At 35.0% G+C, this 24614-nt stretch overlaps 1 protein-coding gene across 11 annotated transcripts in view; it reads left to right on the top strand.

Annotated features, from left to right (window-relative positions):
- The first annotated feature begins 3040 nt into the window (after window positions 1-3040).
- The window catches only part of DDX60 (DExD/H-box helicase 60), a 109977-nt gene continuing 88403 nt past the window's right edge, over window positions 3041-24614 (top strand). For 2 of the 11 annotated variants that reach the window (XR_003520580.2, XR_003520581.2), the window contains exons 1-8: window positions 3041-3468; window positions 10490-10599; window positions 10729-10798; window positions 11409-11598; window positions 12897-13238; window positions 15486-15602; window positions 22086-22244; window positions 24093-24251. Coding sequence is in view for 7 of the 11 variants with exons in the window: in XM_027597608.2 (XP_027453409.2) it covers window positions 10596-10599; window positions 10729-10798; window positions 11409-11598; window positions 12897-13238; window positions 15486-15602; window positions 22086-22244; window positions 24093-24251 (1041 nt within the window). In the remaining 4 variants the exon portion in view is untranslated. Of the gene's footprint in view, window positions 3469-4331; window positions 4451-8393; window positions 8498-10489; window positions 10600-10728; window positions 10799-11408; window positions 11599-12896; window positions 13239-15485; window positions 15603-22085; window positions 22245-24092; window positions 24252-24614 lie in introns of those variants that run through there. The other 9 variants (XM_027597603.2, XM_027597605.2, XR_003520579.2 and 6 more) reach the window with 9 other exon arrangements.

Below are 24614 nucleotides of genomic sequence, written 5' to 3'. Positions count from 1 at the left end.
AAGGTAGGAAGAGAAATAGATTTGAAGAATACTGTAAACTAAAAGAAAAGAGGCTCTTTGGAAAAGAGAGCTTGGTTAAAAATCTTTCAAATATTTCAGAGAGAGAGAGAGAGAGAGAGAAGTAAATGGGACTAAGCAAGCATTGTTTAGGTTTAGATTTCTCAATGATTGGATCATCATTGGTGATCTTTGACAGAGCAATTTCAGAGCACATCTGGACTAAAGGGGCTTGAGGATTTGGAAGAGAGTGAAGTATAGACCACTAAAGTGTACATCACTAAAGGGTACTGTGCCAAAAAGGGAAGATATGAGCTAGAGCAGGAGATCATTTTTGTTACTATTTTAAAATAGACCTGAGTCTATTAGTGGAATGAACAGTACATTTTAGTTGACTGGGTGAAGTTGTGGGTACATCAGTCTGAAGAAAAATGGACTGAGATGCTTGAGGAGGGAACCAAATCCTGATCATAGAGGGTTAGTTATGTTGGGTATGGGTGGTGCCTGGTGTATTCTTCTCAGACTCTAAGCTGGGATGGTATATGAAGTTATCCTAAGGTTGAGAGAGAATTGAAAAAAAAGAGATATCCTGTCATCAGAAAGAACTTGAGGAGAATATAAAGTGCTATATGATTGTAACCATCATTATAAAATAGGCAAAAGGCTTGGGGGTAAAAGTAAAAGACATCAGTTGTGTTTGTGAACAGTTTGATAGGGTACAGACTTGGTCATTTCCTTCAGTATCCAGAAACAAACAAATTTTCGAATTATTCCAGATTATTCAATTGCAGGCACAAGTGTAGAGGAAAATCAATAAGCTCAAGTGGTTGTACATGTTAATTAGGGGAAGGTTGAAATGTTTATTTACAGGGTCATCCTGATAAGACAAAAACTCAGGAGTCTCAAAAGCTTAAATGCAGGAAGTAAAAGGGAGGGGTCTGAAAAGTAGAAACATAGTTTGTGATTCTGTTTGTGATGATTAAGATCCTGGACAATATCCAGGGTGTGCATGGGAGTAGGTGTCAACAGGTTGTTGAAGTGGAAAAGAAAAACTGGAGTTTTTGTGTGTTGTCTAAATACAGAGGGGTGGAAAATTGAAAATGATGGGGTCATGATTTACTGAGTTCTCACTTGATAAATTTAAAGTCAATAAAAATCAAAACAATCATAAAATATTATGTACACTAAAAAACTTACCTCAATAATTTAACCAAGACAGAAAGCAAAATGAAATCATTTGTCTATTAGTGAAAGGCTTTCAGCTGTAGAATGTGAAGAATTTGTCTGAGATCATGTAATGGAGAAGACTGTAGGTAGACCTTTGGGTTAGACCAGATTTTGAACCTTGGCACCATTTACTAGCTGTGTTATCCCTCTAAGGATTATTTATTTCATCTATAAAATGACAAAAAAAAAATAGTACACAGCTCATGAAATTGTTGTGAGAATTAATGTAAGAATAAATATAAAGATATTAGCATATTGCTTAGCACACAGTAGCCTCCTCAGTTAATGCTGCCTCTTAAAATCCATTATTTCTGCTCCTAGCAAATATATTTTTTCTTTCTTCTTTCTTTCTTTCTTTCTTTCTTTCTTTCTTTCTTTCTTTCTTTCTTTCTTTCTTTCTTTCTTTCTTTCTTTCTTTCTTTCTTTCTTTCTTTCTTTCTTCTCTTTCTTCTTTCTTTCCTTCCTTCCTTCCTTCCTTTCTTTCCTTCTTTCTTTCTTTCTTTTCCTTTTTCTTTCTTTCTTTCTTTTTTCTTTCTTTCTTTCTTTCTTTCTTTCTTTCTTTCTTTCTTTCTTTCTTTCTCTTTCTTTCTTTTTCTTTTTTCTTTTTCTTTCTTTCTTTCTTTTCTTTCTCTCTTTCTTCCTTCCTTCTCTCTCTGTCTTGCTCTTTTTTTTTTTTTTTGCTATCAGTTTCTTATTATATGAGTTTACAATAGTGTATCAGTTTCCTATTGGTGCTGTAACAGATTAGAACAAACTCAGTGTCCTGACACAACACAATTTAGTCTCTTACAGTTCTGAAGGTCAGAAGTCCAGAATCAGTCTCACGAATTTAAAGTCAAGGTGTCAGCAGCACTGGTTCCTTCTAGAGGCTCAATAGGAGAATCTATTTCCTTGCCTTTACCCAGCTTCTAGAGATCACCCAACTTCTTAAACTGTGGGCCCTTCTTTCATCTTCAAAGCCAGCAGTGTAGAGCTATCACTTTGCCTTCTCTGACACTTTGCTCCTGACTCCCTCTTTTAAGGACCCTTTGAGCCCAACAGGGTTATTCTGCCTAATTCCTCAACTCACAATCCTTTATTTAGTTTATTCTGCAAAGTACCTTTTGCTAGAGGATTTAACATGTTCACAGGTTACAGGAATTAGAACAATGACTTCTTGGCAGGAGGAAGGAAGGGTATTACTATTATTAGAGATGTTAGTGAAGGACAGATATGAATATAGTATAACTTTAGACCAGTCACGTGTCAAGTTCCAAGCTTTTTAATTTTCTGTTTCATCATCAACAAACACCATCACAAATTTGCATTGAAGTGAATGAGTGAATGGACACCTTATGTATGTGAGAAATGCTCACCCTCTCCATCCCTACCTTTTTCTTTAACAATTTGACTCTCCAATTTATGACCAGAAAATATGTCATTCACTGCTCTGTCTGTTCTGTTTTCTGTGGAACAGTGTCTGCACATCTGTTCTTTACTCTCCTTGAAGACAAAGCAGTTGTGGCTTCCTGTTGTTGCTAAGACTACCCAAATCCACTGCCACCTCCTCTTGCCTCCTCCTAGAATTCCAATATATTTGCACATGAAATTAAGCCCACTAAGAGACTAAAAAGAAAGAGAGGCTAGTGTCAAAACCCAAACTGCAGATATCAACAGGCAGATATTTAGTGAAAATAACATTCAGGCAGAAATAAACGTGAACATGTTCCATTTTCAATTTAATTTTTAATGGTATTTCTTGGCCCAGGAAAGCTCCAAATACAGTTCACACAGAACAGTAATCATTAGCTTCTCATAATGGAAACTCCGAGTTCATGTATTCTTCTATACTGTTTTTGTTTTTCTTTTTGCTTTAAGATGGAACTGCAAGACTCCACCTCTCATGGTAGAACTTCGGGTTCCACACTCTTATATTTCATCTATTTCTAAACAGCTCTTCTTGATTTTATGTTTAGAGGTCCCAGATGTCTCTGCCTCACTTTCCTCTATTTTATTTCCAAATTCCAAAGTCCATATTATTGTTTTTGCTGTCTCTTAAGGTTCGGATTGAAGAGAAGGAGGCTAAAACTCACTTTTCTGGAAAACTGTCTTATCTACTTCCAGAAGGAAAATGAAACTTAGACGTCCCTGAGAGGAGAAACGAAACCGAAACTCCCTTCCAGGGTATAGAAGACTGGCTGGGGCGGCTCCGCTAGTCAGAAGTCCAGGTTCAGACCCCTCGTCCAGCTTTCTCTCGGACTCCAGGTTCGTCCCCTCTTGGTCTCTTCTTCCCGGCGGGCGGCCGACCCCTGTCAGCGGCTCCTCAGGCGCAGCACGTCGGGGCCCGACTCTGGGGTGGGGAGTGGGAGGTGCTCCGACGCTGGACCCCAGCTGGGGGCAGGGAGCGGGGAGCGGGGGCTGAGTGTGCGGAGCGGGCTCCAAGAGGAGAGGTATAACTAAGGGAGAGACTTGGAGTGGAGATGTCCCGCGCGGGTTCAAGCTCTCTGGTCGGAGCGGGGGGCGGCCCGGGAGCCTCTCCGGGCGCGCGGGGCTCGTGGTGCGGGTTGCTGCGGGCGCTACTACGCCCCCCGGGAAACGGTGGCGGTGGACGGGTCTCTTCGTTGGCCCTGGGAGGCAAGGCTTGGGGAGAGGCAGAGGAAAGAGATGCTGGGGAGGAGCGCCGGGGTCTAAAGTCTGGAGAGGGCCGAGTGTTCAAGCATTTAAGGGGTCCTCTTGAAAGAAAGGGTGCTGGGGATCTGGGGCCTTGAGGAGAAACTAAGGGAGGTCAGATCTGAGCGCGGACAATAAAATCTAGACGTTGACAGCAGCAAGCAGCTTCCTACTCCACGCAGAATCCGATGCCCAGCTACAAACTTGCAGAACCGGAATCTGCATTTTAATATCTCGCAGGTGATTCCTGCGTACCCCTACATTTTAGTGGCTTCATACAATAATAATTTATTTCTTAAAAACAGTTAAAATAATGTATTCATGGTGAAGGGGCATGCATTAGTTTTCTAGTGCTGCATAACCTATTATTGCAAATTTAGTGGCATAAGTCAATAAAAATTTATTATTTTTAAGTTTCCACGAATCAGAAGTCCAGGCACCGATTAAAGGAATCCTTTTATTTAGCATCTCACCCGAATGAAATGAAGGTGTCTGCTGAGGCTGCCATCTTGTCCAGGCTCTGGGTGCTCATTCACGTTGCTGGAAGAATCCAATTCCTCGCAGCTATGACATTGAGGTTCCCTGTTTTCTTGTTGGCTCTTGGCTCTGGTGGCTTTTGTCTTCAAAGCTAGAAGGAGAATCTGTCTCCTGCTATGTTAGAGTCTTACATAATGTGACCTAATCATGGGAGAGACTATCCCATTCAATTCACCGATCCTGCCCACACTCAAGGGGAGGATATTGTATAGGGCAGTGCAACCTGGGTGGCTGGAGTTTTGAAGGCCGTCTAGAATTCTGTCCATTGCTGGTCAGCTCTTCTCCAGACAGTGTTTCAGGAACTTGAGTCTTTCCATCAAGCGGTTCCATCATTCCCTGGGCCTTATTCTCTGGATTGGACTGTATCTACTCCAATAATCTATGATTTCTCTTTTTTACCCTTCTCTTCTTCCTTTTAAAGATTGTTTAAATCAGAATCCAAATAGGGTTCTGGCACTACTATGATTGGATGATATGTCTTTAAGTTCGTTTTAATCTCTTTTATCCTCTTGTAATTTATTGATTAATAAATTGGGGTTCCTTCCCTTCCTTTTCCCTTCCCTTTCCCTTCCTCTTTTTCCATCTTGTAGAAATTCTCTTAGTCTTCCTGGTGTCACTTAACAGGTTCCTCTAGCTTATAAATGTCTTGTTAATTAATTGTTGCTACTAGAGTTTTGATCAAATTAAGGTTAAAAAATTTTTTTTGATTGGAGTATTTCAACAATGGTGTAGTTCTACATGGAAGTAGATATTTGCCTGTATTTTTATTGTGCTATCATCTAAAAATTGCAAGATCTATTAATTCATTAGAAGTTGTGATATAAATATAAATAAAATTTCCCCATTTATATTATTTGGTACCCCATTGGTTCAGTACCTATATAAGAAAGGCAATTTAACTTCTTGATTGCAGAAACCCTTAATTTTTGATGTATTATCTTTAGATACTGTCTCTGGGGCTTTCTTCTATGAAAAACAAGGGACTTAATATACACTCTTCTTTTTCTACTATTCATCCCTTTCTGAACCTCCCAATTTGGTTATTATATTATTTTTATATTGTCAAGGTTTATCATAGTTTACAGTATTTTAAAACTTTAATTCTTGTGATTTGTTTCTAGCTGAATCAAAAATGGAAAGCCAAGTAAACAAGTTACAAAATTATTTATTATGTTTTTCGTTGTAGAAGCAATCTATATGTTTGGCTTGGAAATGTAGTTATCATTTAGACTTCTGTTTGAAATTGATACTTTTCTAAATTCAAAGTATCATGGATCCTCCTATTTTTCTTTATAGCTTCCTTTAATTTTTCTGGATCATATGTAGTTTCACTGTTTCTTGATTGTCATATGCTTGGTTCCCCCCCCCCCCCGCTAATTTTCTGTATCATCTCTTTAAATAAAATTACCATTTAGGATAGGTGGTTGGTGAAATTTCTGACTTCTTTAATGTCTGGTGATAAGGTCTTTCTGCCCTCTTAATGGATTGAATGACTAGATATGGAATTCTAAGTTCAAAATATTTTCCCCTGGGAAATTTGCAGACATTGTTTTCTTTTATCAAAACATCCAACGATGCTCCTCATTTTATTCAGTTCTGTGTGCCAGGTACTATTTTCATCAATTTATATATATCAGCTCATACATTTAAATAGCTAGAAAACACAACCAGAGGAAAGTAACATTATTGTCCGTCCCAATTTCATAGATGAGTAGACTGAGCTATAGAGAAAGTAAGATTATAAAACTAAGTTTTATATGCCTAAGATTATAAAACTATGGTATGTTTCAGAACTAGGATTAAAACCTAGGCATTCTGCCAATAATGCTTATGCCTTTAACTGCTTGACTTACATTTCTTTGTAGCATATCTCCATCTTTCTCTTTGCTCTTGGAGCTCTGCAATTTGAAGGTGCTATTTCTAAGTGTGTGTTTCTTTTTTGTCATTATTTTTTCTTAGTACTTGGAATAACTTTTCAGTCTAAAAATGTGTAATTTAACTGTGCTCCAATATTATTGTATGACTTTAAATATTATATCTTTGGTTATTTATATCTCCACTCATTTTCGAATCTCAGTTTTTTCCCTCTGGAATTACTGTGGGATGAATTTAAAACTTTTAAATCTATCCTCTGTATTTCTTAATATTTTTTTCTATTTTCCATCTCTTTGTTTTTTTCTTCTGTCTTATAAATTTCCTGGGGTTGCCTCAGTGACTCAGTTGGTTAAGTGTCTGACTTTGGCTTAGGTCATGATCTCAGGGTCATGGGATCGAGCCCCGCATCAGGCTCCCCAATCAGAGGGGAGTCTGCTTGTCCCTCTCCCTCTGCCCCTCCCCCACTTGTGCTCTCTCTGTCTCTCAAATAAATATATAAATAAATCTTAAAAAAAAAAGAAATTTCCTAGCTTTTAGATCTCCAATTTAAGATTTCAGCATGTCCATTTTATTGTTCTGCACATGATTTTTTCCTGAAACTATATTTAAAATTTTTATGAGCATTTACTTTTTTTTCTGTAGCAGTCTGTTATTGTTGAATTAGATAATATTGTAATTATTGGGATGCTAATTTGAACTTTTTAAAGGACTATTCTGTCCTTGAATCATGTTTATTCATCTGGCTTCTTCTTAATAGCCCCCCCCAATATCTAATTATTCTAATTTTTTCATTTACATTTATTCAGTGGTTATTATGATGGGTAGTTGGTTTTATTTTCTCTAATGTGCCTCTCCCTTAGATAAGAAAGAACTGGGCATAGTGATATAAATTCTGTGTAAATGTTAAGTGGGGCATGAATTCAGGGTGAAATTTCATAAGGAGTTTCCTGTAGGATATGTGAGAGGAGATAGGCAGGCAGGCTGTGGAACCCCTTAGTTGTCAAATTGGGAAGGGTTTTATTCTGCCACCATGGCTCTTGTTGAAAAGTTGTAGTGTCCAATAATAGGCACATATGTCTCATTAGTAATTGTTTTTTTTTAAAGATTTTATTTATTTATTTGACAGAGAGAGACAGCGAGAAAGGGAACACAAGCAGAGGGAGTGGGAGAGGGAGAAGCAGGCTTCCCGCTGAGCAGGGAGCCCGATGCGGGGCTTGATTCCAGGACCCTGGGATCATGAGCTGAGTCGAAGGTAGACAATTAACGACTGAGCCACCCAGGCGTCCTCATTAGTAATTGTTGTTATTTAATTTAAAAATGGTGTTATTTCTTTCAATTTATGTGTATTCTTTTTTCAAATGATTTTGTTAGGACTTATGAATTTGTTTGGAGCTAACTACTTAATACATAAACTATTAGGTATTTATTTTGTCCTAGGAGTACCACAAAAATTTTTCTGAGACATTAAGGGAACTGTGAACATCTGGGAATCTATGAATTACCTTGTTTCATCTTATTTCATTCAGTCTGGCCCTACCTTTTCTGGAACTCTTCCTTCTGTAAGATACTTGGGTTAATTTTCTCCTGTTTACTCAGTTCTCACTGACTCATCTTTTCTGTTTGAGCTTGGTACAATTTGGAGAGCTGAAGGAAGACAGTATGGCTAATGTGCAATTAGTGAGGTTGAGGATTGCATGAATTGGATGGCAGAGGGTTTTCAGGAAATTCTCTAAACTTCTTCCCCGAGCAAAAGCCCCAATATAACCTGGGCTACACTTACTTTTCCTGTCTCATTTCCAATCAAGTCATTCTGTTTTATACCATGTGGAACAGTCTGTGGCATCAAACTTGTTATGTGGTTTCATATCTCTGTGCATTAAACCAGTGCTATTTTGCCGTCTGAAATGGGATCCTCTATATCTCTTACCTTCTCCAAAATGCTTCCATAATTCTTCCACATTTTTTCAATGTGTCCTTAAAACCTCAGAACAGAGGACCACTCCAGTTGATTGAAGAACTCTTTCAATTCTCTAATAGCTTCCTGTACCATTTCTGCTGGATCCCTCAGCACATTATACTTGATTTAATTCTCTTTAAACCATTACCAGATTGTAAGGGCCGTGTTTTATGCGTATTTGCATATGTTGCAGCAAGTACAGTGCTTGGTGATGAGTAGATGTTCTATATATCTGAAAAAAGGCAGAATAACTAGGTAAGTGAGAGACCATGCTTTTACCCCTGTCTCCATTAAGTGTTTCCTAAACATTCCATTCCAGCCCACAGTAATTTCTTCTTTCTTTAAGCTTACTCATTTTTACAGTCATAAACTTCCTGGCATTGTTATTTTAATATTTAATATCAATGTATGCCTCACCATTATATTTTCCTTAATGTCATATAATATGAATATCTATCTATCTATCTATCTATCCATCTATCAAGTTTCACTGCCCTAACACACTGTATGGCATATTTGAGGAATGTCTCAATATTTGGTTTTTCTGACAGAATGCTCAAGTGCATTCTCTTCTGCCACTTTGACAGTTCTTTCTCAGTTACCTTTGCAGATGTTTCCTCTTCTCTGTTGACATTTATTATATATTAGTGATCTGCAAAACTGGATTTTCAGTCCCTTTTTCTTCTTCCATGATACTGTGTCTCTCTGTCCAAGCAAGCTCATTTATATCAATGGCTTTGTTTGCAATAATATTAAAATTACTCACATATTCAGGTCTAGCCCAGACCTTGCGTTTGACCTCTAGACCTGTATATTTTTAAAAGATTTTATTTATTTATTATGTCAGAGAGAGAGAGAGAGAGAGAGAGCGCACAAGCAGGGGGGACAGCAGGCAGAGGGAGAAGCAGGTTCCCTGCTGAGCAAGGAGCCTGATGTGGGACTCGATCCCAGGACCCTGGGATCATGACCTGAGCCGAAGGCAGACACTTAAGGACTGAGCCACCCAGGTGTCCCATCGACCTGTATATTTCATTACTCCTGTCACATATCCTATAATAGGTCTTGAAATCAGGTCAAACTCAGACTGACCACAAATTTGCATTCATGATCTTTCCCTGAAATGTGGGCTCGTTCTGAGTTTTCCTGCCCAGGGAATGGCCTAGTCCTCCATCCTGTTGCATCAGGTAGAATCCTAAGAATCATCCTTGATGACCCTCACTCAGTCCCCCCTCTTCTCCATCCATATCAGATCCATTACCAAATTATGTCAAACTTACCTTCTACATATTTAACATCCATAAGTTCCCCAAACTACCAACAAACTATATTACATCAAACTATGATCATTACCCTTCTGGACAGTGGATTTTCCTCTCTGCTCCAGGAACAGGAACTTTGCTCCCATCCTATCTGTTCTCTCTACTGTAGCCAGAGTCATCTTTGAAATTGTCAAGCCACTTCTAACACTACCTACTTAAAATCCATCAATGGCTTCTAGGATGAAAACATGCCCTCAAAGGCTCTGCACGCTCTGATATTTCTGGAACTCTCTAGCACAGCTAGCTCTTTCCTCACTCTCTCCATTCCAGCTTTGCTGGCTTCTATTTTGGATCTAGTACCACCCACATTCCTTCATGCCATAAGACTTTTTTTAAAAAAATTTTTTAATCTTTTTTTTTTTTAAAGATCTTATTTACTTACTTGAGAGAGAGAGAATGAGAGAGAGAGAGAGAGAGAGAGCACATGAGAGGGGGGAAGGTCAGAGGGAGAAGCAGACTCCCCGCTGAGCAGGGAGCCCGATGCGGGACTCGATCCTGGGACTCTGGGATCATGACCTGAGCTGAAGGCAGTTGCTTAACCAACTGAGCCACCCAGGCGCCCGCCATAAGACTTTTGTACCTGGTATTTTGATATTCCCTCTGCTTGGAATGCTACTCTCCCCTACTCCTTCGTTTAATTAATTCTTGTTTCATTCTTCAGAAATCAACTCAAACTTTACTTCGTTAGGGAAGCTTGCTCTGTTCTCTTTGACTTTGTCATATTTGTAGTTTTCCATTGTTTATATAATTATCCAATTAATATTTGTCTTTCCTGATGGAGGTTAAGCTCCATGAGAACTGACCGCATGTTGTCTTTTGTTCATTCTTGTATTCTCACTGCCTGATGTTTTGCTTAATATACAGTAGTTATTCAATACTATTTGTTGATGGAATAAATGAATTTCTAATTTTTCTTCTTTATTTGTAGGTCTGTCATTTTCATTAATAACTGCTGCTTAGAGGTACCAAAGTAAAGGATATTTGCTATATTTAATATTTTCCAGTTCAGTTTTGAGACCCAGGTAGCAGCAAGAATGGGTAATTTTCAATTTAAACTTTTTATAAATTATAAAATAATGATTCTTTAAGCTACACAATTTAATAGAATTAAAATAACTTTATTGTTATTTCTTTTTCAAATAATAAGTAAACAATCTTTTTTTACAGATTTAGAAGAACACGTGATGTTTTTAGAGAGAATGTCACAGCTAATTTTGAGTGCAGTGCCAAAAGCTGAGTGAGTATTATAGTCAGAAATAAAGAGAGGTACAATTCAATATCATTTTTCCTGTATATCTATTTGACATTAAAGTAATGTCTGTCTAAAAGAAGTAAAGTCTATTATCTCAGTATATATTATAGTATGTTATATCTGTAATTATATATATATATGTATGATTTTTAACAGAACTTTTCAAGCTCTTTGATGGTGAATGGACACAGTTTTCTCTTTATTTGTACATGGCTGTCAATGAACCTATTGTTTTATAAAGAAATAAGATTGATTAAGTGGGAAGCATTTAATACAGGTCTATATGCAGAATAGAGGTGTTAAATTCCTGATTCCAATCCAGATTCTGACACATGGTCTTACATAATTTGCTCTATCTCTTTGAGCCTCGGTTTCTGTATCTATAGAATAGGAATGATCCTGCCTTCTTCCTACGAAGGGCAGTCATGCATATGGATATACTTGAAAAGTCTTATCATAGAGTCTGACATAAAATAATTACTCAACAAATTACTTGCTGGTGATAGTGATAATGGATAATAATAACAACGCTACTGCCTTTTTTGGGCCTTATTGAGTCGATATATAATTTTTGTTTTAACTGCTTTCATTTTAGATATTCCAGTTTATTCAATGATTTTGTTGAATCTGAATTTTTTCTGATTGATGGAGATTCATTACTTGCTACATGCGTATGTGAGAAATCATTAAAGCCAGGGCAGGAGCTCCACTTCTTTTATCTGGTTGAATGCTATCTTACGGATCTTATCAGTAAAGGAGGACAATTTGCCATAGTTTTCTTCAAGGTAAGGTGACAGCAGAGTTCTTTACTATGATTTAAGAACTAAAACTAAAATTCCTTACTATTTTATATTTTTTTCCTTATTACCAAGTTAAATATAAGAATTCAGAAAGTTTAAAGGGAAGAACAGAAAAAATTACTCATAATCCCAGTATTCAGAAATTACCATATTTGAGATTATATTTTAGGGACGCCTGGGTGGCTCAGTTAGTTAAGCGTCTGCCTTCGGCTCTGGTCATGATCCCAGGGTCCTGGGATCAAATCCCGCATCCGGCTCCCTGCTCAGCGGGGAGCCTACTTCTCCCGCTCCCTCTGCCTGCGGCTCCCCCTGCTTGTGCTCTCTTTCTCTCTGACAAATAAATAAATAAAATCTTTAAAAAAAGTATATTTTATTCTCAATAATTAAACTTCATATAAAGACACACAGGGTCACGAAGGAGGATGAGAAATCCCCTCAACGGAAGTTCAGTTGATCTCTGGATTTTGCTTTTCCAACTCTGAGAACTGCTTCTGTCTTCAGAACTCAGCAGTCAATTTATTTGAACCCAGAAAAATGTCAGACTCATTAATACTGCTTTGTTTATTATTTGCTCTATAGTAAATACTTCTGAGGGAATATATTTTGTCTTCCTTTTCCAATTATGAATATAATTAGTAAAATATTGAGAGTTTCAAATACAAATAGGTATAACCACTACCACTCCTTCCTTATCCTGTCCTAAAGGTAACCAGTGTGTTACTCTTAAGGATTTTGGCGTGTGTCTGTTCAGTCACTTTGCAATCTATAATATTGCTAGATTTTTAAACATTGCTAACTTCTTGCCAGTAATGTTTTGAATAAAGAGCCATGATTCTAATGTTTATAGTCTAGTTTACTGCACTAATTCTGATCTGTTGAGAACAACCTCTGCCAATTCAGGAGGATCATACCAAATTGGAACAATCCTCTCAAAGTGATTCACTGTGGTTTCCTGTTGTGGATAATTTATAGCCACCATTTGCTTTTGCATATTTTTCTGTCCTTCTTCTTTTTGAGGTGACATTGGAGCGGAAAAGAATAGGAAGGGAAAGTATGATACGCCTTGACTATTATGTGCCTGCTTAAAGGGGATGTATGCATTTAAATCCAAATTGTGATTTATGGCATGTATTTGTGAAATGACAGTCAAGGCTTAAGGGTCTATTCCCTGACTATAAAGCAGAACAAAACTGTGTTGGGACATATTCCTTTAATGACTAATGATATATGTAAACCAATTAAATGATAATTTCAAAAGAATCTACTTTATCCCATCCCCACAGGATGCTGAGTATGCATATTTCAACTTCCCTGAACTTCTTCCTTTGAGAACTGCTTTAATTCTTCATCTTCAGCATAATACCACCATTGATGTTCGAACAAAATTTTCTGGATGCCTGTCACAGGAGTGGGAAATTTTCTTGGAAGACAGTTACCCATATTACCTGATAGTTGCCGATGAAGGCTTGAACCATCTACAAACACACCTTTTCAACTTTTTAATTACTCAGTCTTGGGCAATGAAGGTCAACATTGTGCTTTCCTCAGGGCAAACATCTGATATTCTTCGACTTTATGCATACCTTATGCCAAGCATGTATAAAAACCAAAAATTTTTCAAAGAGGTAATTGATATCTAAAGATAAATTTCTTTTAAAATTTTACAAAATTTTCCATGTTACTTGACTTAGTTTTAGTTCTGCCACTTCTATGGAAACTATCAAGGCTTAACAGAGAAATCTAGAAAATTGATAATAAGGATAATACAAATGCAGTCAATAGTTCAGATGTGTTGGGACTTTGCCTAAAGGGAGACATATTTTGGCACCTGTATCACTGAGGAGAGCTAGAATGGTTGATGACAGCGAAATTTATTCAACTTTCTTGAGTTTGGGTCTGTACACTTTGTTTGCAGAAGAGTTACTTATCTAGGTTTTAACACAAGAAGTATTACAGGATTAAGGTATGTAACCACTATGGTAGTCCCCCAGGTCAATAGTCACCCGAGTCCCGAATCCAGAGGTGTCGATTTGACCTTAACTTAGAGAAGGGAACACGCAGCAGCTGCAGGTCCTCAGACCACATGGGAGGACGTGGTGCATGGAAACCCCCAGGTGGTGGTTCGGACACCCCACTCCCCTGCCGTCATCTAGGAGAACTCTGGGGTACACTGGGAGGATGGGGGAGGAGCGTGGAAACATCTATCATTGGATTTTCTCAATAGCTGGGCTGCCGCTTTGGAATTAGGAGAACGTTAACCCAGATAGTCTTGGGAGCCTGCAGAATCTGTTGTCGACAGTGCAAGGGAGATGTGCAGGAGGTGTTTGGGGAATTGGTTTTTTTTTTTGTTGTAATAACAACAGTGATTGGTACTTCTCATGAGTCATTTTTTAAAACCTTTACAGCAGCCCTTTAAGTTAGGTGTTAGTATCACCTGTGTTTTGCAGGTGAGGAAATAGGTACTTGAATAAGCAATTTGCTCATCATCAACATTAAATGAATAATAGAGTGTGGATTTGAAAAGAAGTAGTCTGACTCCAGCCCTTACTTGACTAACTACTATACGGTATACTGCCTCCAAGTTAATGAAGGCCAGAAATTGGAGGGAAAAACTTATGCCTCTTTTGCTGAGACATATTACTGAAATGATCTTTAATACGGTAGTTCTAATAAAACAGTGGAGAAGGGTGATGAGGAAGGAAAATAAGTGAAATGTTTATTTCATAATATTAAATCATTAATAGAACTTTCAGAGTATTTAGAATTTAATTCCTTGCTTGATCTTTCTCTTTACTGGATTGATATATTTGTCAATTACTCTATTAAACTTTTGGGAGTTAAAAATGCATACTGCTATTATAAATAAATCTAGTTTCTGTTCACGTTTCACTACTTATAGTGAATTCTAAATATGAAGATAATGCTGTATTTCATCAAAATGATTTTTGAGTCAGTTAACATTCTTTACTCTGAGAATAGTAATACCCTCATAATATTTGGAGACATCCAGATGGTTGTCATGAAATCTGATAAGATAATTTATTTTGCTTTAGTTAGAACTCCAGTCATTAAACTATTTCCAACTCTAGTTGCCTACTGTGAGTAAGAACAGCGCTGGGATTGATTTTTATATTGGGAAGAGGTACTGTAATCACTTGATCTCATTTTTTTCTGTTAAAGCAATTTCTGAATCTGACTTTGAAGGGAGTGTTACAAACATCTTTCTCAATCTCTCCTTAAGAAGATTTTTTTTAAGTGTTAGATTTTATTTCTAGTATAATAATATATTTCCTAGTTTATTGAACACTCATTTTAAAGAGGTTATTTCATTTATCTCCTTGAGGACTATATGAGATGAAAATAAAAATGTAGTGTATGTTGATAATGGTTTTTGCAGGATGATAGGTACCTGGGGGAGATTATGCTATTCTTTATTTTTGTGTGTGTTTGAAATTTTTCATAATAAAATATAATGTATTAAATGGCACACTCTTTCTTTTTGAGATGTTGGAAATGTTCTAAAATTAAATTATAGTGGTGGCTGCACAACTCTGTAACTTTACCAAAAGCCATTGAATTGTCCCCTTAAAAAGTGAGTGAATTTTATATTATGTTAATTATACTTTTTATAAAGTTGTTAAAAAAATAAAATGCACTAAATTCCCAAACAAATATTAATTCAGCAAGAACAAAATAGTGCTGCTTGGCAGGCTTTAAAAGCATTGTTGATGATCTGTAATTACATTAGTGTAATTTTTTTAACTGGGAAATATATTTTAACAATTATATCTTCAATATATGATTTTCTGTAGTTGGAAAGTGATTAGCTATTTTATTTGTGACAATTTATGTGACTTGCCATCTTTTTACAGAATAAAAAGAAGATTGAGATGGCTTATAAAACCCTGATTAAACAATTGGAAGAATGTAGATTTTCAGCACTAGAATCACTTTTTGGAAATTTAAAATGGAAGAATATGATGGAAGAGGTACTGAAACTTTAAAAAAAGCACTTTTATTTGAACTAATTTTTTGATTATAAAAAAGTTGCAAAAATAGTACTGATTTCCCATAGATTTCTCACCCAGGTTCCCCTAATATTAGCATCTGATGTAACCATGATACATTGTTCAAAACCAGGAAATGAACATCAGTATAATACTATTAACCAAGCTTCAGACATTATTTGAGTTTCACTTACTTTTCCACGAATGTCCTTTTTCTGTTCCAGGATTCTGTCCAGGGTCCCACATCCATTTAGTTATTTTTCTCTAGTTTCCTCCAATCTGTAGTAGTTTCTCAATGTTTCCTTGTCTTTTGTGACCTTGACGTTTTTGAAAGGTAATGATCAGTTATTTATTTTTTGGGGCTTGTCTCATGTTTTCTAATGATTGGAATGAGGTTATTATGTAGTTTTGGCAAGAATGCCAGTGAGTTGGTGTTTAGAATATACCAAAGGGTCCATGATGTTGATGTCTTAACACTGATTAAGGTGGTGCCTTCTGGCCTTCTCCACCATAAAGTTACTATCTTTCCTGACTCTGCAAATCCTGCTTTTTCTCAGACTTTTGCCGATTAATTTTAGAGCCCATCCATGGATCTTGTCTGTGACAGTTATTGCTAGATCTGTTTGAGTAATTGTTGTTTTCTATTTCACTTTTTCCTTCTACTTTTCTTACTTGGAGTTCTCCTGTAAGAGAGAGCCCTTGTATCTCTGACCTTTACTTGTTTATTTATTTATATCAGCATGGACTAGTGGATATTTTATATTATAGATTAAAGTCCAATATTACAGTTGTTTTGGTGCTCAAATTGTTCTAGGCTTGAACATTAGAGACTCCTTCAGGTTTGCACTTGTGTTCTTTTGCATGCCCAACCCCCCTCCCCATTTTTTTTTCTCTTCTAAAACCCTTCATTGAGGTTTGATGACATACCTTGTGGTGATGGTTACACAGATGTATATTTATCTTCAAATTCATCAGGCCCCATCTTTTTGAGCACTGTTTTACTTTTTGAAACCACAAGATGTTCCATTCTCATCTTGTATTTTCTCTGCCTCAACCTTGAAATCTACCACTTCTCCAAGGAGTTCTGGTTGCTTTTGTTGGAAAACAGCATTTAGAAGCCAAGATCTAGGAATTATGTTTGTTCATTTCTACTGGGGTGTCATTCTCCTGGGGACTTTTCAGCAGACACAGCTAAGAAATACATGTATTTATGCTAAGCCATGCATGTACACCTGTCTATTTTTTAATCTATCATCTATCTGAAATATCATGCATTCATACCAATAACTTATACTCCAGTCCAACTTCATATCCTTCATTTTATGCCTTCCCTTTCTTTATTTGTAATTTCTTTCTCCAATTATGAGAAAGTCAGCTCTCATTACATACAGTATATTTACTTATTTTTTCAATTCTAGTATATACATGAAGTGGTTTTAGAATTGCTAACCATATCTTGTGAGAAACACATTTACTAATTGGATTACAGGATTTATGTGCACTTCTTTTTATCTTTAGTCATAGAATATGTAAAACACTGCTTTCCAAAGTTATTTAGGTTAGTTCTTTTCTTGCATACCCCATTTATTTTGGCTGTTATTCATTACTAATATAGTTAGGTTCATTGGTTAGTATTTGTATTTCACTTTGGGTTCCTGCAAGCCATTTCCATATTGTTTTTAAATAGCTATTTATTTTGGAGGGTATATGAAATGTATAGGAAGCATACTTAGGATTCTAAGAATCAGAGATATAAAAAATGATATGCTCAAAGAAGTGACGCTTTGTTCTTATCCCTTCTACTCTGATCCCATTCTCCTCTACAGTTACCCCTTTCCCAAATATTTTCTGTAGGTAATTTTTCTCTTTAGTTTCAGAGTTATCCTTCTTGCATTATTATTGTTATTATTTTTTGCACAAAAAAGCAGATGTGTGTAAAGGATCATATATTATAGGTATTTTTCAGTGCCTTTCTTTTTACACTTAACAGCATGTTTAGAAATCATTTTAAAGCAATTTATAGATATCTTCCTCTTTATGTTATATAGCTGCATAGCACTCCCTCATGTAGAGGTACTATAACTTCTTTAACCAATTTCTTACTACAGAATTTATATTTGTTTTCAACATTTTGCACTTATAATCAATGCTATAATAATCATCTGTAGTATATGCAATTTTGTATTATTGGAGGTATAGCCCCAGAGTAGATTTTAAAAATGGAATCGAGTCAAAAGATAAGTGTATATGTTGCTTACTTAGGTTTTGTCAATTTTCTTTTTAGAAGGATTATATCATTATTTTCTTTCAATTTTAAGTGTTTTCTCTATATTACAGATATTAGCACTTTGTGATATATTTTATGAATATTTTCTTCCAACTTGTCAGTTGTCTTTTGACTTTGTTTATGATTTTTTTGTGTACATTTAAATTTTTTTTCCTTTTTATTTATTTATTCATTAATTAACATATAGTGTATTATTTGTTTCAGGGGTACAGGTCTGTGATTCATCAGTCTTACACAATTCACAGAGCTCACCATAGCACATACCCTCCCAATGTAAAATTTTTACTGTCAAATTTATTAATCTTTTTGTTAAGTGTTGTTGCCTCTAGATTTTGAGTCACAGTTAGAAAGTCTTTCCCTACATACATCAAGGTTAAAAAGAAGATTTGCCTGTGGTTTCTTCTTATACTTACAATTTTTTAAAATTTAGATTCCTAATCGATTTGCAATTCATTCTTGTAGATAGTGTGAGATATGGATATAATTTTTATTTTTTCAAAGGGATGTTCAGTGGCATTTATTAAAAAGTCCATTTTTATCCCAGTGATTTTTAGATGCCACATCATTTATTAGATTTCTATATGTATTTGGAAATAAATCTGGACTTTCTACTCTGTTCCTCTGGTTTATTTGCAAATTTTACACTCTTGATTATAGAGACTTTTTTTTTTTAATTTTATTTATTTATTTATTTGAGAGAGAGAGAATGAGAGAGAGAGAGCACATGAGAGGGGGAAGGGTCAGAGGGAGAAGCAGACTCCCTCCTGAGCAGGGAGCCTGATGCGGGACTTGATCCTGAGACTCCAGGATCATGACCTGAGCCAAAAGCAGTCGCTTAACCAACTGAGCCACCAGGCGCCCAATTATAGAGACTTAATAGTACTTTTAACGTGTTGTTTAGCTAGGTTTTCCATGTATAGTTTTTCTCTTACAGCCATTTTGCATTTTTATTTTTCCATATGAAATTTTGTTATCAACTTGTCTAAGTTAAAAAAAATCTTGTTATTTTTGTTGGAGTATATTGAATTTATAAATTAAACTGGAAAGAATTGGCATCTTTATAATGTTGAATTATTCCATGCAAGAAGAGGGGGTGCATCTGTTCTAGTCTATTTTTGTGAGTTAAAAAAATTCCTTATATATGTTTTGTATATTTCTTGTTAAATTTTTTCCTAAGTATTTAATGTTTTGTTGTTATTAAGTAAATTTTGCTGTTATTCCAAGATTTTATCTACCATTGTGTTCTTTGGCTCTTTGTTGTTTATACATATGAAACCTTAGAGACTCCTTCAGGTTTGCACTTGTGTTCTTTTGCATGCCCAAACCCCTATGTTGATTTTTTTGCAATTCTTTGTGCTGATGTCTCACTGACATTTTAATTTTTGAATTAGTTTAATTATTCTTTGGGGTTATCCATATATACTATCATATCATCTGTGAACAGTGATAATTTTGTATCTTCTTTACCCATTCTTATGCCTGAAATTACCTTTTCTTGTCTAGATGCATTAGGTAACAAACCTGGTACAATGGTGGATAAGTAGATATAGTGGGCGTTTTTGCCTTGTTCCTAATCTTAGTAGAAATGTCTCTAGTGTTTCCCTGTTATACACACACACACGTATATATATATTCATTCTGATGTTAAGACTGTATCCCTCAACTTATATTTTTTTGAGGGTTTTTATTGTGAATGTGTATTGAAATTGTGGATACAATTATGATTTTTAAATAATTAGTTTTATTAATATGGTATTTTGATATAAATGGATTTTTAAATATTGAAGCAACTCTATTTCTGGAATAAATCCTATTGGATCATGGTATTATTTTCTTAATATGGTGTTGGGTTCTGCTTGCTAATATTTTGTTTAGAATTTTTGCATCAGTATGCATGAGTGATACTTTTCTGTAGTTTTCTTTCTGTACACTTTAATTATTTGGTTGGGTATCAGTGTCATGCATGCTTCATTAAAAAAAGATTAGAATATTTTCTTTTTCTTTTCAGTATTCCAAAATAATTTATGGATCACTGGGATTATCTGGTTTTTGAGGATTAAAATAGAATTTCCCTATAAAGCCATATGGGACTGGTACTTTTTGTGGGGTAATTTCTTAACTTTCTCTATTTGTCCTATGGAAATTGGTTTATTTAAGCTTAGTAACTCCAATGGGGTCAATTTTTATAATTAATCCTTATGAGGAAATTATCCATTCATTTACATTTCATATTTATTTGCATAGAAGTTTGCAAAGTAAGCTATATGACTTTTTAAAAATTGTTTGTTTCAGTAATTTTACCTTTACATTTTTATTCTGTACATTTTTTATTTCTCCCACTTAATGATCAAATTTGCTAGTGGCTTGTTGTCTGTTTTTTAAAGTTTTTCAAAAATCCCTAGAATTTTGATTTATTAATTAGATCTGTCTACCAATTTTCTCTTAATTTTTGCATACTTTTATTTTTATTTTTCACCTCTTTTTGCTTTCCTTTAGTTCAGTTTGTTGTTCCTTTTTAGATTTTCTTTTTGGAGCTAAGAATTTAATCCATTTTTTTATTCTTTCATTTTTATTGTTAAATATGTTTAATGGAATGAATTTTCCTTTGGTCACTGCTTTAAATTTATCCCATAAATTATGATATGTAGTGTTTTTATTATCATTTTTATAAATTCTGTTTGTATTTCCCTTTCACCAGGAGTAGCTTTATAGAAAATGTTTTTAAGCTTAGATTGAAGGGTCTTTGTGCCTTATTATTTTTAAAACTAAATTCTACCTGTAGTGTATTTTGATCAGAGCGCAGTTTGTAGTGTTTCTACACTATGGAAGTTACTGATGTTTTCTTTGTGACTTAACATATGACCAATTTTTATGGATGTGCTGGGGCACTTAAAAGGAATACATATTCTCTATCACCAGAGTTTAATTCATAGGATCTACACTATTGATTATGCTGTTTAAGTCATCTATCTTCTTGCTTGTTTTTTGTCCACTTGATTTCTCTTGTACTGAAAGTAATATATTAAATTCTGTTATTATTAGTGTGTTTCTGAATATAGTTCCTTTAATCTCCTGTAATTTTTGCATCGTAAATTTGGTTGTGACATTATACGTTGCATAATGATTCATAATTATTCATATGAGATGAATCATTAATAAAGGTTACATCTCCATTATAAATTGTGGCTTTTAGAATAGAAGAATGCTTTTCTTTTTCACATTTAATGCTTTTTTCCCCCACATTTAATGCTTTTGCGCTTGAATTCTCCCTAGACTGCTGTAAAAATTGCTAGCCTCTCTTCTCTCCTTTTTTTTCCCGCCATTTGCCTGGTACATTTTTAGTCCTTCTGAGTCACTTTTTTAAGTTGTGTTTCTTGCATACCACATGTATTTGAGTTATTAAAAATTCTTCACATATTTTATTTTTACTGGATGCATAATATTTCCCTAATACTAAACACCTAAATTATTTGAGAATTGGTTTCCACAAATAATTCTGTATGAACATCTTGGTGCATAAATCTTGGTACACATTTTGTGTTATTTACCTAGCCTGGACACCTAGAACTTGAATAGCCAGTCACAAAGTATCAATATATTTAATGATAATCATATGTATTGCTAAATAGCTTTGCAGTAATTATGTACCTATCTGTACTCTCATTAGCAAAGCATAAGAGAAATGACACATCACATGATTTACAGTGCTGTCTTTTATCATTAGAATATTCTAATATTTGTTAATTTGTAAATAATATGCTATTATTATATATTTTTATTTATATTTGTATTTTAATTTATATTTATATTTATTTATATTTTATTTATATGTATATTATATATATTTTATAAATAAAATATCTATTTAATTGTTCATTTATTACTAGAGAGGTTGAACATTTTTTCCATTTTGTTAATATTTGTATTTCTTTTGTAAATTATCTTGTCTTATTAAAGGCTGAGATGTTTTGTTATTGATTTATAGGAGCTCTTTACATAGTTAAATTTTAATGATTTTACAAAAATATGTATTTCCCATCTTAAAATTTTATCATTTTTAACAGAAATATTTATAGTTTTATATAGTCATATCTTTGTATGATTTCTTCTAGTAAGATTACTTATGAATAAAAATATTTTTTAAATATCATGACATTTACAGTTTTCTCCTGTGACAGGCATGTGAAACTATTTCTCAGCTTAAGCAACTCTGGCCAGAAGGATCTGACATTCGGCGTGTTCTTTGTGTTACTTCATGCTCGTTGTCTTTGAGAATGTACCATCACTTTTTAGAAAATAGAAAGACTACCTCTATTGAGAAAACTAACATCCAAGAGGTGTGACTGTTATAACTTTACTGTGAAACATCATTGCTTTCCACTTCTGAAATTTTACTGATTTTCATCTACCTTTTCTTCCATTTGGTATTTTATTTATTTCCCCAATTTAATTATATAAATTTCTCCCAAAAGAGGGAAAAACTGGAATTCGTTTATCAGAAATATCTATGATGCTGTTATATGATTTAGTATTTTACTATACAGACGTTTCCCCTTAGTACACATTTAGTCACATTTGTCTAATTATCTAGAAGAAGGGGTAATAAGAAAGGAAATTAGCGCTTGGTGAGAGCTTACATTATAATGTTGCGGGTTCTTTATATGCCTTGTGTCTTTATATCCTCACAACAGCATTTTAAAGGAGGTATTTATTCCCATTTCACATATGGAAATCCCTGAGGTTCAGATAGTCCGCGTAACATTCCTTAATTAAAGAGCAGTGTGGAATGAGGATTGAACCTGTATCTGTCTTGTTCAAGTTCCATAATACCAAGCTGTTTTTAGAAGGGAAATTCTTTTTTTAAAAATTTTATTATGTTATGTTAATCACCATAAATTACATTATTAGTTTTTTTATTTTTTTATTTTCTTATGTTAATCACCATACATTACATCATTAGTTTTGATGTAGTGTTCCATGATTCATTGTTTGCGTATAAGACCCAGTGCTCCATGTAGTACATGCACTCTTTAAAACCCATCACTAGGCTAACCCATCCTCCTACCCACCCCTGCCCTCTAGAACCCTCAGTTTGTTTCTCAGAGTCCATAGTCTCTCATGGTTTGTCTCCCCCTCCGATTTTCCCTGAAACATTCTTGCTGTAGTGCCATCCTAGCTGGAAAAATACTAAAGCTCTTAACCTTCTTTATGATTGATAGAGTTCATTAAGAATCTGTTGGCCAGTATGGTTTATTGTCCAGCTAAATAGTCTTCCCTATAGATATGTGTACATATGCACATGTACACACACTCACACACACATGTGAACACATATTGTTTTGTATACAATCTGACTGCTGGGGATTCTTGCCTGAATTTTTATTAAAGTAAATGAAGCTTTTTGTAACTTTTATACACACAACTTTTTGTAACTTTTATACACACTGAAATGAACAAGACTTACTACTTTTTACCTAGCATCTCTTTATATTTGGTTTTCCAATATCTACTTGAATATATTCTTAGTAAAATATCTTTTGTGTCATTAGGCGTGACATTTTACATTATTATCACAAAAATGATATCGAACGAAGTATATCTCTTTGGAATTTCTAGTCATTAGACCCGATTTGGCCCTATTTTGAGGCACTCCAAAATAAGTCTTAGTTTTGTTCCAGTGACAACCCTGGAAACATTTGAGGATGGTGAAGAGGTCCTTGTCCCGTCATGTTAAATATGCCCATTTCTTTACCCTTTTTCTAATTGGGTAAGTTTTTTTTTTGATGTGTCCTGGTTTCTTCACTCTGATACTGTTCAGTGTAACTTTTAAAATATGATTCCTTGGACAGAATAGAGCATTTAAAGGATGGCTCCATCCTTGCAAGGTCCTGTGGGATCATGACTTCATTAGCTGCTGGGACAGCTCATGTAAAGTTAAGCTTAACTAAAAATACTTAGAAAATGCTTTATGTAAACTGTTATTGAGCTGGCAGTTCCCTGCCCCCTTGCCTGACATCTGTTTTTTATATGCAGCCAAATTTATACACGAAGAAAAAAATTCAAAAACCTATAGAATGAAGAGTGTAATAAAGCAGAATGTGGCTGCTGACCTTTGTGGTGCTGCATGTGTATCATGCAATTTCATAGCCTGCTGATCTCTATTTTACCTTCTTTATTTTACTCAGGGGGAAAGTAATTGCTTAGCCCTGCAAGAGATGGAAGATTTGTGTAAACTGCATTGTCTCAGTGTGGTTTTCCTACTCCACTTACCTCTTTCTCAAAGAGCCTGCACTAGAGTCATCACTTCCCATTGGACTAAGAACATTCACACTTTCTTAGAAATGGTAAATATGATCTTTGTTAGTTTATTTATTTTTTTGTTTCCATTGTTTGATATAAAGAAACCACAGTCACCTTCAAAAGTAGATTTATAAGGGTGTGCCTGGGTAGCTCAATTGGTTAGGTGTCTGACTCTTGGTTTCGGTTTAGGTCATGACCTCAGGTTGTGAGTTCAAGCCTCATGTTGGGCTCCACTCTGGGCACGGAGCCTAATTAAAAAAAAAAAAAAAGATTTATAAGGGAATATTGTCAGCCCTTTGGGAACCTTAAAGATTTAATGGCCTAAGTCAATCTCTTCCTAATTTCAACAACTCCGGTAATAATAACAAACAGCATGATATATACCCAATCTAAGGATAAAAAAAAAG

The sequence above is a fragment of the Zalophus californianus genome, chromosome 2 (assembly GCF_009762305.2).
Source record: "Zalophus californianus isolate mZalCal1 chromosome 2, mZalCal1.pri.v2, whole genome shotgun sequence".
In the NCBI taxonomy this organism is placed as follows: Eukaryota; Metazoa; Chordata; class Mammalia; order Carnivora; family Otariidae; genus Zalophus; species Zalophus californianus.
This window is presented reverse-complemented; position numbering and strand designations above follow the sequence as displayed.